Source organism: Microtus oregoni, unplaced genomic scaffold, assembly GCF_018167655.1.
Source record: "Microtus oregoni isolate MIOR12 unplaced genomic scaffold, Mior012 000045F_ref0000178, whole genome shotgun sequence".
In the NCBI taxonomy this organism is placed as follows: domain Eukaryota; kingdom Metazoa; phylum Chordata; class Mammalia; order Rodentia; family Cricetidae; genus Microtus; species Microtus oregoni.
Window position 1 is genome coordinate 3,573,741 of NW_024543219.1, and position 14,206 is coordinate 3,587,946.

A 14,206-nucleotide genomic window follows, 5' to 3' on the forward strand; every position below is an offset into this window, starting at 1 on the left:
GTTGCAGGACTCAGTCTGCATGTTCGGAAGGTCATGCTGTGATGTACTTCCACAGGTTCTTCAGCCTCTGCAGCAGCGATTCCTGAGAGTGATCAACCAAGAGAACTTTCAGCAGATGTGTCAGCAGGAGGAAGTCAAGCAGGAGATCACTGCCACACTGGAGGCTCTGTGTGGCATAGCTGAGGCCACCCAGATCGACAATGTAGCCATTCTTTTTAATTTTTTAATGGACTTCCTTAACAATTGCATTGGGTTAATGGAAGTTTACAAAAATACTCCAGAAACTGTCAATCTCATTATAGAAGTTTTTGTTGAAGTTGCACATAAACAGATATGCTATCTTGGAGAGGTAAGCTCTTTCTAGTTTTCTTTCTTCAGGATTACAAGTCTCTGAAGCAATGTTACTTCATTTTTTGCTTCACATTTAATGCATATTTGTATTCTCCAAAATAGAAAGTTGTGTGGGGTGAATATAAGTTCTTATTCCAAATTTTGTTAGAGAGGTGCTAATATATTAAATATTGCTGTACTCTTACTATAATTATCCTTTTATTATTGACCTTTGGTGGTTTTGTTGTTGTTTTGTGGGTTGTTGTTTGTTTTGCTTTTGAGATGTGTCTCTCTACCAAGGCTGGCCTCAAACTCACAGAGTTTCATCCTCCTGCCTCCCAAGTGCTCAGATTAAAGCTCTTTTTTATCGTTGTTAATACTGTGTGTGTGTGTGTGTGTGTGTGTGTGTGTGTGTGTGTGGTCTGTCTGTCTGTCTGTCTGTCTGTCTCAGAGGTCAATGGTGGGTATCTTCCTTTATTTCTCTCCACCTTACTTTCTGATGAGATAAGGACTCACTGACCGTATAGCTCACCAAGCCAAGCACACCTAGCAAGGCCCTCTTGTCTCCTCCCCCTGGTACTAAGATCCCCAGCATGCACCACTGGGGATGGTGCTGCACTCAGGTTGTCATGTTTGGCAAGTACTTCTCCAGCTCTCAACCCTTCATTATTGTTATATAGAGCTACTATTGCAGTTTAGAGTATATGTAAACTTGGGCTTTTCTGCTAGATCCCACCAGATAATACCACTCCTCATTTTCTTACAGTCCAAAGCTATGCATTTATATGAAGCCTGCCTTACTTTGTTGCAAGTATATTCTAAGAACAATCTAGGGCGGCAAAGGATAGATGTTACAGCGGAAGAAGAGCAGTACCAGGACCTGCTTCTCATTATGGAGCTCCTCACTAACCTGCTCTCCAAGGAGTTCATAGATTTCAGTGACACAGGTAAAGTCTCTTGAAGTGGTTGTTGTTGCTGTCTTTGTTAAAACTACAGGTTATTTTCTTGAAGTAAAACCCCATGAGGAAGTTGAGCTTAGAGAACAAATGGAAGTAAATCCCTTTGGTTGAAATGAAGGGGGAACTGAAGACCTTTCTCGTGTCTACTTAAATATGAATGTAAACTTTTTTTATCCACTTCTTTTTTTCTTCTGTATAAAATCAATTTATTCTATAGCTACCACACATGCTTTTTATCTAAAAAAGAAATGGCTTCTGCCTCTTTTTCTCCCAGTTATGCAGTTCTTAATAAACGCCAGCTGCTGCTTTTCTCATAATACCATGCAGAAGGTGCCATTGCTATTCCCACTTTACTGCTGAAGTAATGGCATACATGCATGTAGTTAGTAAGTCTGAACTCACATTCAAATCCTTGTATGTGTCTATGGACCTTATTCTCTAGAGCAGTGGTTATCAACCTGTGGGATGTTGTAGGAGTTCCCTCTGTATGCTGTGATTACCATTAATGAGTAAAAAACTGCTTTGAGCCTATTGCGGAGCAGGGTGGGCCAGAGCAGAGCTAGGCAGGGAGGACTGGACTGAATGCTGGGAGAAGGAAGGGCAGAGTCAGAGAGAAGATACCTAGCCCCACAGGAGATAGATGCCGGAACTTTTCCTGGTAAGCCACAGCCTCGTGGCAATACACAGATTAATAAAAATGGGTAAATTAATATGTAAGAGTTATCCAATAAGAAGCTAGAGCTAATGGGCCAAGCAGTGATTTAATTAATACAGTTTTTGTATTATTATTTTGGGGCTAGGCAGCCAGGAACCAACAAACAGCTTCCTCCAAAAGTGGGTCATGACCCCTGCAGTAGATATTCTGCATATCAGATAGTTGTAGTAGCAACAATATTGCATCTATGAAGTAGCAATGAAATAATTTTGTTTGGGGGTCATCACAACATGAGGAACTGTATTAAAGGGTTGTAGCATTAGGAAGGTTGAGAACCGCTGCTTTGGAGTGATATTTCATTGGCTCTTTCATGCCCTTGGAGATGATTGCCCATCAAACTCAGTGTTTTATAGATACAACATGTGAAATCCCACTGGGGTAAGAAGTACTGGATTCCAGACCTGATAGGCTACCTAGCATAGTTCTCCAGTATCATAATACGGGGATAGAACGCTAATCTCCACCTTTCTGCTATCAGTGGGTATGATAATAAAGACCTTTTAGAACATTTGTGTCTTGCTAGTACTATGCTTGGCAATCAGTATATAAGACAAGATGATAAGCTCTTGTTCTTACAGAGAAGAGCTTGGTCAGTCAGTAAAGCTCAGACATTTGTGCAGTTTGCCTCCACTTCCTTCATAAGCCATTGCTAGGTTTGTTCTCAGAGAAATAGGCAGGAAGAAATGCAGCTGCTTCAGAAACAAGAGGGTGAGGGGCTGTTTACGCCCAATGCCTTTAATTGCTTACTCTTGTCTTCATATCTTTTAAATATCTCTTCCCTCACTAGTTAGCTTTACCTCCCTGCTAACTTTGCCTTCAAACCTGAAATAAGAGAGTTGCTTTTTAAGAGAAAGTATCATATATAGCATTGCCTCAGGTCATGCAGGCTTCATAGTCAGAGATATCCTTTGATTTTTTTGAAGGTTCTCCAAGCTGTTGCTATAGTAGCCTCCAATAGTCACTGTGTTCAGTCTTTGAGATTGTTCTTGCTCTGTTGACTTTTGTTGGTTTGTTTTTCTTGTTTGCTGTCTGCCCTGTTAGTTTCACAGTTCATTAGCTAGATAGAGGTGCTGGAGTGAAATACCAAAGCATCAACTGTGTTAACTTGGATTTCTAGAACGTCTGTTGCCCTTACTTATCCACTGTTATTGTATCTGGTGCTCAGATTCTCCAATAAATAATACAAAAGGATGGCCTGGCTTGGGCTTATCAGATTTCTTCGTTACCCATAAATGGATTTCTTGGGTCTTTGAGCTTGACTATGTTTGTGTTTTTCTAAAGGAATATGAGCTTTGGAGATTTAAGTTACGACTGTACAGTGTGCTCTTTGTTTTGATAGATGAAGTGTTTAGAGGACACGAGCCAGGACAAGCAGCAGGCAGATCTGTGTCAGCAGCTGATGTTGTTTTATATGGAGTGAACCTCATTCTGCCCTTAATGTCACAAGATCTCTTGAAGGTAATTAAAATAATATGAACACAAAGAGTGTTAACAGCTTTGTATTTCTACTCAGTTTATTGTGCTTCTCTCTCAGTGCACATGCCCCAGTCCTCTGTGTACAGATAATTAGTGACTCATGTCATCAGGAAAACAGTTCTGCTAGCAGTTTTAATTTTCTTAGAATTTGTCATTTTGTTCTTAAACTTCATTGTCAACCAAAGGAGCTAGCTGTGGTGGGTATATTCCAAGCCCTTCCATGTAGAATTGGTATGGTAGAAACCAAAATTAATTTTTAAATTTTTTGCACATTATGACTGTATTGTGCCTTGGTTCTACCAGTTGGTATTAAAGGTGGGTGACCACTGAGGTTGCCCTTTCCTCTTTCCAGAAGTACTCTAGGAGAGAAGAAGTCTTTTGTTTTAAGTTATCACAGAAGGATAAGGTCAAGAACAAGGATCCACTGGAGAAGGAAGAAAAGGGTGTGTGTCTATGAATGTATCACATGCACGTGTACACACACCTATGTATGTGATAAAGGGTGGGAAAGAGGTAGTGTGGTGGGGAGCAGAAGTGTTAGTTAGGGGTGCCTCCTTAGACTCTCCCCTGAGCAATGTCTGTTGGGCAGTTCCTATCAACCCATGAATCTTGGGTTTTGTGACGACTCTTAGAATGAGTTTATCCAGCTTTGTCCACTGGTTTGCTTTTAGTGTTTGTCCGTCCCATTGAGTCAGTCATAAACATTTTCTTTGTGGTTAAACTAGACTGCCTACTTTCCCCTCGGCTCTTCAGAGCTGTCCAAGTGGAAAGATGAAAAGGACTGACCACTCTAATTATGCACAAGTTTTAACAGTTTAATATGTTTTCTAACATACGTATGTGGAAATTAACACGTTAACAATGGATCATTTAGTTTTTTGACTGCCTTGTTTATTTGTTCAGGATCAACATAGACTATCAGGACTTGTCTATATTTCCTATTAGCCTTCCAGAAGATAATTCTTTCTACTATGTATTTTTTTTGATAACAGCTACTGAAAACTTTCCTTCCTGTAACTTATTTACATTTCTTTATGGCTTAGTGTTTTTATGTTAAATACATCCTCGAGAAATCATTGTACTACTTAGAAGTTTGTTAGTTGTTTTATTTTATTAAATATCAAAATATTTAATATTTCTTTTTCAGTTTCCAACCCTTTGTAATCAATACTACAAATTGATCACATTTATTTGTGAGATTTTTCCTGAAAAAATACCCCAGCTTCCTGAGGATCTGTTTAAGAGTCTGATGTATTCTCTAGAACTAGGAATGACCTCGTATCCTTTACATGAACTTTGTTATTCAAGGAGGGGGCTTCTTACTTAAAGTTTTTTAAATGATTGATTTTCTTTTATAGTTGTTTTATTTCTTCAAAAACATGTCCCCTCTATAGCTGCTTTAACTTTCTTTCTCTCTCTTTTTCCCTTGAAACAGGGTTTCAGACCTGGCTGTCCTGGAAACCACTCTGTAGACCAGGCTGACCCCAAGTTCAAAGATTTGCCTATCTCTGCCTCCTGAGTGCTGGGTTCGAAGTTTCGCACCACCACGGCCAGCTCTGATTCTGTTCCTCTTGTGAACTTACATGATCTTTCCCTTTCATGTGTGTAGCACCTGGGCCCTGATCGTCATGTCCTTCCTTCATTAGGTCATGTGGTGTATTGCAGTTGGTTCTCTAGTCTCAGCTTGCTGACATTATAATGTCATCATCTGAGGATCATCTGCAGAAACAAGCTAGGCGTCACCGGACTTAGACTCGAAAGGCTAGCTTTTTGAGTCTTTCCTAATTCAGTTAAGACTTTGCAATTTGGTCTACTCCCACTACCTGTATTTATGTCTACAATAGTCATGTGCATAATGTAGTTGTCATTTGGTTTTTTTTTTTTTTGATCTTTTATAAAGTCGGGTATGTCTTCTAGTTTGTTCTTTGACCATTATGTTCAGAATGAGTTCAGAAGTATGCCAGCTCTGCCTTGAGGCCTTAACACCATTGGCTGAACAATGTGCTAAAGCACAAGAAACTGATTCACCACTTTTTCTAGCAACTCGGCACTTCCTTAAGGTAAGATGTTTGGTGAGTAGGTTGGCGAACTATCTTCTTAACCAAGCTAAGTCGTACTTGCCTGCCATGCCAACTACTGGGGCTAATAAAGGAGTTAGTTCTCTCTGTCCACTCTGTTACTGAGGCAACAGAGTGAGTTCAAAGCCAACCTGAGCATGTTAGCAAGACCTCATCTCAAAGTAAAAAGAGGGGAGCTTTTTAAGTGTGCGTGCGTGCGTGCGTGTGTGTGTTTGATGTGTGTGAATGACCTGTCTTCATGCACACCAGAAGAGGGTGCCAGATCCTACTATAGATGGTTGTGAGCTACCATGTGGTTGCTGGGAATTGAACTCAGGGCCTCTGGAAGAGCAGCCAGTGCACTTCACCACTGAGCCATTCTCCAGACTCATAAAATTCTCGATTCATGTGTGTAGGTTTGGTTTGGTCTGGTTTTGGTTTTGACAGGGTTTCTCTGTGTAGACCAGGCTGACCTCAAACACATAGATCCTCCTGCCCCTGCCTCCCGAGTGCTGGGTTAAAGGTGTACGCACCACAGCTATGTTCACTGGTTTTTCCATGAAGACCAGTTCTTTAGGAGCATGTTCTCTTCTACTTCTATTTTGTGTTCTTGAACAATGTTGTAAATATAGATTCCACAGAATGTTTTTTAGATTAAAAAGTGATTTACTAATTAATCGGTTAATGTAATAAGTTGACTATAACTGCTATCCCTTTTTCAGGCAGGGAGGGACTAGAGTTTTAAATAGTTATCCTGTATTTTATAACGATATCGTATTATGTAATTTCAGCTGGTTTTTGATATGCTGGTATTGCAGAAGCACAACACAGAGATGACGACTGCAGCAGGAGAGGCGTTCTACACATTGGTGTGTTTGCACCAGGTACTGATACCCCTCTCTCGTGGACGACGATGGTCCTCGTCCACCAGTTCTTTGTGTTTCCAGGACTGGGACTCAGAGACCTAGTTCCCTGTCCCCAGTTCAGTGTTTTCTGCTCTTTCATGAGCTCCAGAGTTGTATTTTTGTATTTGTGTCAGATCAAAACAATTTATTTTCCCTTCTCTGTTATGAGCCATTCTTTGTCGCAGTTCCCACCTAAAAGCTTGGCTTTAATTTACCTGTGCTAGGAGCCAGGTGCATGTACACAGTGAGTGACTGCTGTCTTTGAGGAATTCCGGTTTTATAAAAATGGAGAGGTGTATCAGATTGGGAGCGGGAGTTTGCCTTCAGAGAGTATTAAAGAATGGAGTGTTACTTTGTTTAGTGTTTTGAAAACAGTGAATTACTAGTTTTGTTGAACCTTTAAGATCTAAAACCATTATTCTTGTGGGATGAATGTAACAGAGGTTCACCTGCCTCTTATTTCCGATAGAATGCCTATCTAATATATAAAGTACATTAAGGAACAAGTTGGGGAAGGGTGATGCCTAATTTTCCATTACCTTACACCTTTTTGTATGGCCAGGTGGTTGGTTGAAGAAGTTTGGCCTTCCTGAAACCAGTAGGGTTTTCAGACCCGCGCATATAAAGCCCCTCTTCTTCCAAATGCTATGTGCCATGTGTAGCACAGGCTGTGAGAGACACTGGGCCTTCAAGAAAGCTTGCCTCACTACATTCTCTCCCCCCCCGCTTCCTTCCTTCCTTCTTTCTTTCTTTCTTTCTTTCTTTCTTTCTTTCTTTCTTTCTTTCTCTTCCCTTCCATAACCCGCTAAATAAATATCTAACCCCCCCCCCCAAAAAAAAAGTATTTCCTTTCAGGTGTGTGCTCCCTTCCATCATGTTGCTTACGAGGACAATGGGCTTCTTTCCCGCGTGTGCAAGCAGTACATTCTGATTTCCTTGTCTGATGGCTTTTAGACTATGTACATTTTAGAGACACTCAAGGGAGCCCAGGAGGATGGCTCATAGCGTACTTTAGGTACTTGCCACCAAGCCTGATAACCTGAGTTCAATCCTTGAGTCCTATATATGTGGTGGACAGAGAGAACTAACTCTGCAAGTTGTTTACACACACAAATAAATAAACAAACGTAAGAACATTTATAAGAAATAAGACAAGCATGGTGAAAGGAGAAGACCAACTCCTGCAAGTTGTTCTCTGACAACACATACACATAAATAAATAAATGAGTGTAAAAAATGTTTTTTGTCCCCTGGAAAGACAGAAAGCAGAGTGAGCACTTTGGAACAACTAGTGTGGTTCTTGCTGCCTGACCGTTTCTTGGCGATAGGGCAATGATTTGAAGTTATACTGGCTTCCTACTGTCCTTTGGAAAGGGCAGCTAAGGTAGCCCTGGCTCAGTGCTGTAGACAATGAGGGTGGGAATTTCTGCTCTACGTGATGTCTGATTTCATCATTTTATCGTTGTGATATCCCAAGAAGTTCATGGAAATTAATGGCAGACCAGCTTTCTCCACAGCACTTCTGGCCTAGGTGACTTTCCCTCCAGCCTCTGCCTACTTACCTATATATTAATGTTATGAGAGAGAATACCAAAGATAAAAAATACCACCACTACATTAAATTATCCCTGCCCTTTATCCAAAGCCACTGGCTACAGTGCTGGCTTGGGACTTTCAAAGTGTTCTACCTCCACCTTGCGAGAGCTCTCAAACCTCTACACTTGTGCCGCTGTGCCTCTGCTGTCCTTGGAGCTGGGTGGACAAGGTGTCTGCACGAGAACTGTTCACCATCACAATATAGACATAGGGCTTTTGTACAAAATGCAAACTAAATAGAAAAGGCAGTACCACAAAGCTGGGAGCACATGGAGCCAGATTGCCCATACTGTTGCTTTATAAGTGTAAGTTTGAATGTGTTACTTCAGCTGGCAGAACATTCATCTGTGAAGTATGAACATTGGTAGTGTCAGTCTCATAGCAGCCTACATATTAAATGAATTAACCTACAAAGTAAGAACAGTAATCACTGATGTTGGAAAGAGTGGTCTGCCCTGCCTTAGAACCAACCCCATAGTCCCTGCTAGGATCCCCGGAAGGCATTCTTATGACTATCTTGTTTCCTTTGCAGGCTGAGTATTCTGAACTAGTTGAGACATTACTGTCAAGTCAGCAGGACCCAATCATTTACCAGAGATTAGCAGATGCCTTCAACAAGCTCACTGCAAGCAGCACTCCTCCTACCCTGGACCGGAAGCAGAAGATGGCCTTCCTAAAGAGTTTAGAAGAATTTATGGCAAATGTTGGTGGTCTCCTTTGTGTGAAATAAACCGCAGAGCTATATTCTTAACTTAGATCCTTTCTGCAAAGTGCACTGAATTGCTGAAAGTTGACTTGAGTCTTGGCCTATTCCTCAGTTCATTTGACCATTTGGATTTTGGAGAGCCTGAGACTTCGATGTGGAATTTGGTTAAACAGGAGAAGTCAACTTAAAATCAGCTTCTGTTATTAGGTGTTAGCCATGATCTGCCATATACTTGTCTTCTAGATTCTGAATGGTGATTTAAAATTTCAAAATGCAATTCCATATATGTGCAAACAGATATGGGCACCATGAAATTCCTATTCAGTGCCTTTTGCCCTTTTATCAAAGCATAGGTGACTAGCCAAAGGTGGTATGTTTTCAGAATTATTTTTCAAAATGTCCGTAGATTCCCCTCATCTCTTGGGGAACTGGTTGTAGGGGTGGATTCTTGGGCCCTACTGGGCATCTTCAGAATACCTGGTTAGCTCTGGGGTCTCCGTTTTAATAAGTTCTTCCCCTTTGTTTTCCTAAACATTTTGAATCAGTGCAAGAGATGGTGAAAACCCTTAAGAGATTTTGTGCTTTCCTACTTTTCCCCCCTTCAGTGATTATAATTATGCAGGAAGAAAAATCATCAGTGAGTGTCTGTTAGTTTCATTGTTCATCTTCCCCCTTCCCCACCTTCCTTCCCTTTCGTCCTCAGCGTTGCAGGTCTTGTGTAATTATTGCAGGTTTCTAATCAGACGGTGATGCCTGAACTTGAGGGAAATGCGTGTATATTTCTGTTTCGTACAGTTAACTTTAGGAACTGTAGCCATTTCATTGCCTTAATTTTAAGAGGAAAAGACAAACCAGATTTATTTTAGAGCGAAATTAGTCTTGACACGTAAGAGTTGGCTTAGGGTATTAGCTGCTATGACCCTTCTGCCCCTTTGATTATGTATTTATGTGTGTTTCCCAGTGAAATGAAACGAGAAACCCCATGTGGTTACCTCTCTGTGTTTCTGTCCAACCACACAGCCTGTATCTACTCTGGATGGCTTGCTTAAGCAATAACTTTTTAATGGATGTGAATTACCACTTCACACAGACTATTGCACGTTGGGGCATTAGGGGCAATAATTATGCTAAAGTAAGTGTTATCCTCAAGTCACAGGAGCCACACTAGTTCAGTTTCAGAGACTAAAAATTTATCTTTAGCCAGGCATAGTCATGAATGCCAGGCTAGTCTGAGTTACAAAGTATGATCTGTCCTTTTTAAAAAAAAAAGAGAGAGAGAGAAAGAGAAAAATTCACTTTAGATCCTCTGGCTTTTATAATCAGGATTTTTATACTGCTACTGTGCTCCACTTAATTTTGTGTGCCAGTTTTAATTATGAAAATAAAAGCTCATTTATAAACAGCAGTCCTTGGAAACTGCAGGACCAGTCACAGAGTATAGCGGCAACAAGATGCTTCTGCCCAGGTGCATCTGAGACTGCCGTGGAGGGGCAGGCTCCTCTGCTGCTGATGTCTCTGCTAAACCTGAACCTCACGCACCTTAGCATCTGACGCTCTGGAGACATTGTATGGCTCTCTATAAACAGAGCGTCCCATTCCTGTGATGGTAGGTGTGAGTGGACGCAGAGCTGAGGGCCATAACTTTTTGAGAATCCTTTCTTCTGTATTGATCACCATTTAGTAACAGTAAGCATGGAGGAAGAAAAATCTCTAAATACTACAAAGAAGGAAAACAATAGCATTCTCCACATGCTCTGTATTTTAAGTTCTTGGAAAGGAGTGCTTTTCGATTCTTTTTCTCTTAACTTGAAGTGCTCTACATCAGTAATCTCTCTGTTTTGTGTTGTTCTTGATGTCTGTTTTCCTCAGCGGGTGTGGTTTGTGTGTGCCATGCGAGTTAAAACCATGGGCCTAAGTTCACGTGAAGATGGGTAGGGAAGGATGCAGTGAGAAGGCATCTGAGTATTAACTTCTATACAGACAGAACTATATGAAATTGTCCGGATACTAGTATGATACTCCGGTTCTGTTACACCACTTTTAATTGAAGGAAGATTTATTTTAGATTGGACCAAATAATGCTTAAATGATCACCAGAACATTGATTAATGGCCAACTGACAGTGAATGACGCCACCATATTTCAGATAACGGGAATGCCACTTGTACCACCTAGATTTTTCAGGGTGTGTGTTTGCATTTGTTTGCTTTATTGAGTATTTGTTTAGTTTGGTCTTTTCCTTTGCCCGGCTTTGTTGTTTACAAGTGCTTTATGAACCTCTGGGTTTTGTTGCTGTTCCACTTCCTGATGCTCGTCACCCAGTGGGTATTGAGGCCATGGATTTCATGGTCACGGACTAGTTTTCCAATTTAAACTGACTGTTAAATCATTTGTGCACTTTTTAAAATACATGTTAAGAGGACGCTCGCTGCCAGATATTTGACTTTTCCTCTTTTGTGTTAAATTTCATTTGTTCATAGCGCATCCTCTAACCTGTATTTCCCCATACTATTGTTCGCCTTGGCTCATCTTATGCTTCTTGACCATTTTTTTCCCCAGGGCGCAATCACTAAGTCATCAGAGTCACCAGGCAGGGAGGTTGTATGCTAACAGTGGTGCTGATGTGACCCCCTCGGCTGTGCTCTTGTGGCCTCTGCAGAGGGTAGTTTGACTGATGTCTTTGTGCTGGGTTGTTGTATTTGACAGTGTCCTTTCTTTTTTTTTTTTTTTTTTGGTTTTTCGAGACAGGGTTTCTCTGTGGTTTTGGAACCTGTCCTGGAACTAGCTCTTGTAGACCAGGCTGGTCTCGAACTCACAGAGATCCGCCTGCCTCAGTGTCCTTTCTAACACAGCAGTTGAATATTATTCTGGGGGAAGACTGTTATGTCAATGTGACTGTATTGTTTTTGTCTGATACAAATGACAATTTGTGTACATTCTGTCGAGATTTTCCCCAAACTTAAAAACTTCAAATTGATTATATGGAAAAATATCTAATAATAATCAGATACTCTGTCCCAGTTTTCACTTCAAAGCCAAACAGATCTATAATCTTCCCCACTCAGCATCATTCAGTGCTCTTCCTGCGGTCAAGACTGTGTTGCCGCCTGTCTCCTCTCTGTCAGTACTTGTATGAAGCCCTCAAGTACCGACGGGACGCTAGCTGTCAGTTTCAAGTATTTCAGGTCAGAGTCTCCTAGGGAATAGGTAGTGTTGATTGTACCCTGAAAATGTTTTTCTTTGTTATGTATTTACATATATTTTGTTTGCCGTCTCTGTTAGTAGAGGTGATTGTCATGGGCCCTGTCTTTCGAGTGATCACTACGGGGTCTCAGTACCAAACTCAGCATTTGAGTCTGAAGGAACTGCAGTGTTGTGCAGAGGTGTATCTTGTTTTTTTTTTTTTTTCCTAAGAATAAGGAACTCATTTGGATATGAGATTTTTAACATTATAAATTTTCTATAAAATTTCCCACAGAATTACAGATAATTTGAGGCTGTAATAGTATTTTTAAGTTACTTGAAAATGTAAGTGGGTTTTTTCTGGAAACATTGCATTTCTTTAAAACTTAACTTTCTGGAATTAGAAAAATGTCCAAATTAGACATCTTGTTAAATTCAAGTTGATTTAAAGGGCCATGGCTCAAGTTTAACTTCACTTTTCCTTAGGCATAAGAATTGTGAAGTGCTCCTGGTTGGTTATAAGGGGAAACCATGACTTATATAGCCAAAGAGTACATTTGGTTCAGGTCAAAGTAGAAGATTAATAATGGACTTTGATTTTGCTAGTTTTGAAGATGGACGGAGGAGTGTTTCTGTTCTGTAGATGTGTGGAGGTCTCTGTAAAGACTGTCCTGGCCAGTGGGAGATGTGTGGCTGCAGTAGGCAGCTCTCTGTGCCCCTGTGGCCTGCTCTTCACCTGTGGGAAGGTTTGGCTTTCTTGGTGTGTCTGCATTTTTAGGCCTCATAGCTCTTTGGAGCTGTCAGGTGTGCTCTGGCGGCTAATTTCGCAGCCTGGGTTCTTTACCGTGTCTGCACTATGTACCTACTGGGGGTGGGGGTGGGGGTGGGGAATCTGACCTCAAATGTGCTCTAAACCCAGGTTTCCTGGTGTGGTGTCTACCACAAAATCATGACAAATGGCAAACCCTGGTATTGTGATCTTACTCTCTGTACAAAAAGAAGCTCTATGCAGTGAGCTGTGGTTTAGTGCCCGCAGAATGTCAGCACTGCTACCATTCAGCACGTGTAACATTTTTAAATTTATAAATATTAAAGTTTTAAACTTACACTAAGACTTTTTAGTTTATTTTTTTAAGAAACCCAGGGATAAGTATACTGTCTACATATTTACCTCTATTAATATAACTAATGAAGGCATTTAATTTCTGAAAAGATACTGCAGTATGATTTTAGGAAATAAACCAAGGCTATGTGTTAAGCCAATTATAACCTGAATATCAAATTGATAAAACTTGATTTGTATTTTTTAAATCCTTCAATGGGCTTTAAAATATGTGTTTTCACTAAATATTTTTATTATATTTTGGTTTGACCACGTGTGATTTGTTCATGGGTGTTGTATTAGTGTTCTGTTGCTTTGAAGAGATACTATGACCACAGTCTTTCTTATAAAAGAAATCATTTAATTGGGGGCTTGCTTACAGTTTCAGAGGGTTAGTCTGTTATTATGGTATGAGGCGTGGCAGCACACAGACAGACACGGTGCTGGAAAAGTAGCTGAAATCCGATCCACAGGTAGCAGGAAGAAAGCACCACTGGGCCAGTCTTCCCACCCCCAGCACCCTTCTTTTAACAAAACCACACCTCCTAATCCTTTAAAATAGTGCTGCTTCCCAGTGGCTTTTAATCAAACCACGACCTTGTACTCCCAGGCCCCTAGAGACTTGTAGCAATATCATATAGGGAAAATGCAGTCAAATCAGAAGTTTCTATAGTCTATAACAATCCCAACAGTGTTTAAGAGTCTGAAGACTCCTGGAGCTCTCCTAATCATGATATCCTGTAAAAATCAAAAAGCAGATCACATAAATTACAAAATCCAATGGGACAGGACATACATTACCTTCTGAAAGGGAGGGAAGGGAGCACAGTGAGCAAATACTGGACCAAAGCAAGACAGAAAGCTAGTAGAGCAACTTCCAGATTCTGCATCTCTGTGTCTGACCTGCAGCTGCTTCAGCTTTGTTAACTGCAGCACACCTCTCTCTCGGGTTGCTTCTCTTCCCTATTAGCAGCTTTCCTTGGCAGGTCTTCCATAACTCTGTTGGTCACCTTCATAGCTTCACACAGTGGTCTCGGGCCTCCAATCAGGGATGACCCTGACATATTCGTGGCCTCAGCAGCTTTCCTTAGCCATGAAGGGAGATTACAAAATCCCTTTCTGGTGTTTTGACTCTAAAGGTAGAACCACAAGTATTGTGCCAAGTATTGTTCCCGCT

General features: G+C 40.9%; 1 protein-coding gene across 2 annotated transcripts in view; it reads left to right on the plus strand.

The window, feature by feature from the left end:
• Xpo4 (exportin 4) overlaps window positions 1–8,789 on the plus strand; it is an 88,919-nt gene extending 80,130 nt beyond the window's left edge. For both annotated transcript variants that reach the window (XM_041634080.1, XM_041634081.1), the window contains exons 17-23: window positions 56–349; window positions 1,097–1,277; window positions 3,344–3,462; window positions 4,628–4,758; window positions 5,423–5,540; window positions 6,329–6,421; window positions 8,571–8,789. In XM_041634080.1, coding sequence (XP_041490014.1) covers window positions 56–349; window positions 1,097–1,277; window positions 3,344–3,462; window positions 4,628–4,758; window positions 5,423–5,540; window positions 6,329–6,421; window positions 8,571–8,768 — 1,134 coding nt within the window. In that variant the 3' untranslated portion in view covers window positions 8,769–8,789. The remainder of the gene's footprint in view (window positions 1–55; window positions 350–1,096; window positions 1,278–3,343; window positions 3,463–4,627; window positions 4,759–5,422; window positions 5,541–6,328; window positions 6,422–8,570) is intronic.
• Window positions 8,790–14,206: the final 5,417 nt, after the last annotated feature.